This window comes from Cynara cardunculus, assembly GCF_001531365.2.
Source record: "Cynara cardunculus var. scolymus isolate 2C chromosome LG 7, CcrdV1, whole genome shotgun sequence".
Classification (NCBI taxonomy): Eukaryota; Viridiplantae; Streptophyta; class Magnoliopsida; order Asterales; family Asteraceae; genus Cynara; species Cynara cardunculus.
In genome coordinates this window covers 4966948-4968568 of record NC_037534.1, presented here as the reverse complement: position 1 = coordinate 4968568, position 1621 = coordinate 4966948, and the positions used below count along the sequence as shown (strand labels likewise).

Here is a 1621-nt window from a genome sequence, read left to right as displayed (position 1 = left end):
GGGTTTTACGTGTGAGTTTTGGTGATTAAGGTTTGCATTTGGGTTTGATTTTGACCTAAATATGGTTTTGAAGTGTAGATTTAGGTTTGATTTTGATTTAAATTTGGTTTTGAGGTATAGTTTTAGGTTTGCTTTTAGAGGGTGCTTGAGATTGCTTATAAAAACAACTTATTTACTTATTTTTCTGCGACACCGGTAATAAGCACTTTCGAGTGTTTGGATAAACAACTTATACCGGTGCCAAACCGGTAATAAAAAGTTTTTAAAGAAGTTAAACCATTTTAATCTATAATAACTTTTGTATAAAAACATAAGTTGTTTCAAATAAGCAATCCCAAACACCCCTTAATTTTATGGTATGGACATTTACATGGATTTGATTGGTTTGCGGTTTAGATATGTATTTGGGTGTGATTTTGAATCGTTGTTGTTATTGATGTTGTGTTTACAATGTTTGTGTGTAATGGTGTAGATTAGAAAAATGACTAACAACGGAAGAGAGTTAACTAATATTACTGGTAGGGACCAATGTAGTACACATATGTAAATTCTAGGGGCTATTTTGAAACAAAATAAAAGGGAAACAAATCCATAATTTACTGTAAAATGCAAATTAAAAAAGTTAAGTGTCAATTTGTGCAAATTTTTAGCTTTGTTTTTTGTTAATCAGCAGGACCACAAAACTTTCCAATTTCACATAACAACCACAACAAATCTCCCCTCCTTCCATCCATCCCTCATCCCCATATCTCCAACATGCTTCTTCAAGGAAACTTCTCCCTTCCCTTCCGATCACCCCTTTCCCTCCGATCTCCCACCGTCCACCACCACCCTCGCCGATTCTCCTTCGCGGCGGCGCAACACCAGTACGCCATCTCCGACGAAGACCTAGAATCTCGTGGGTTCACCCTCCGTCGCACAATCGAAGACCTAAACCTCGACCACCTGAACTCCGTCTTCGTGGCGGTGGGTTTTCCGAAGCGGGACACCGACAAGATTAAAGTGGCATTGGAGCACACAGACTCGTTGTTGTGGGTGGAGTACGAGAAGACGAAGCGACCGGTGGCGTTTGCCAGAGCGACCGGCGATGGCGTGTTTAATGCCATCATATGGGATGTGGTGGTGGATCCGACGTTCCAAGGGATTGGGTTGGGGAAGGCGGTGATCGAAAGAGTGGTGGAGGAGCTTTTGCAGAAGGGGATTACGAATATAGCTTTGTATTCGGAGCCCCGAGTGTTGGGATTCTATCGACCTCTCGGGTTTGTTTCGGATCCGGAGGGGATCCGAGGAATGGTGTACTCGAGAAAGAAGAAGAAATAATGGTTGCATCCGACGACCCAATGAGTTTTTTTTTATTTATTAATTAAGAAATTATTTCTTCTATTATAAGGTAAAACTTCGTTGTATTAAAAATATATCTCCTTTATTAATTTTTAATTATTTTTACGTTTAAAAAACAATTAACATACTTCGCATAAAGATGGCCAAATGGGTCTGGCCCGAGGTGGAAGACCGAGACCCGGACCGACTTGGGACCGGTCTGGCTCGGGACCGGTTTGAGACCGCCTGTTAAGGACCATTATGGTATTCGTCAAAAAACAAGGCACGATCTGATTTTTTT

At 40.9% G+C, this 1621-nt stretch overlaps 1 protein-coding gene across 1 annotated transcript; it reads left to right on the top strand.

Annotated features, from left to right (window-relative positions):
• The first annotated feature begins 738 nt into the window (after nucleotides 1-738).
• LOC112515951 (serotonin N-acetyltransferase 2, chloroplastic) lies at nucleotides 739-1388 on the top strand. Its single transcript, XM_025122936.1, has one exon. It carries the CDS (start codon nucleotides 757-759, stop codon nucleotides 1318-1320), a length of 564 nt encoding a protein of 187 aa, XP_024978704.1. The 5' UTR covers nucleotides 739-756; the 3' UTR covers nucleotides 1321-1388.
• Nucleotides 1389-1621: the final 233 nt, after the last annotated feature.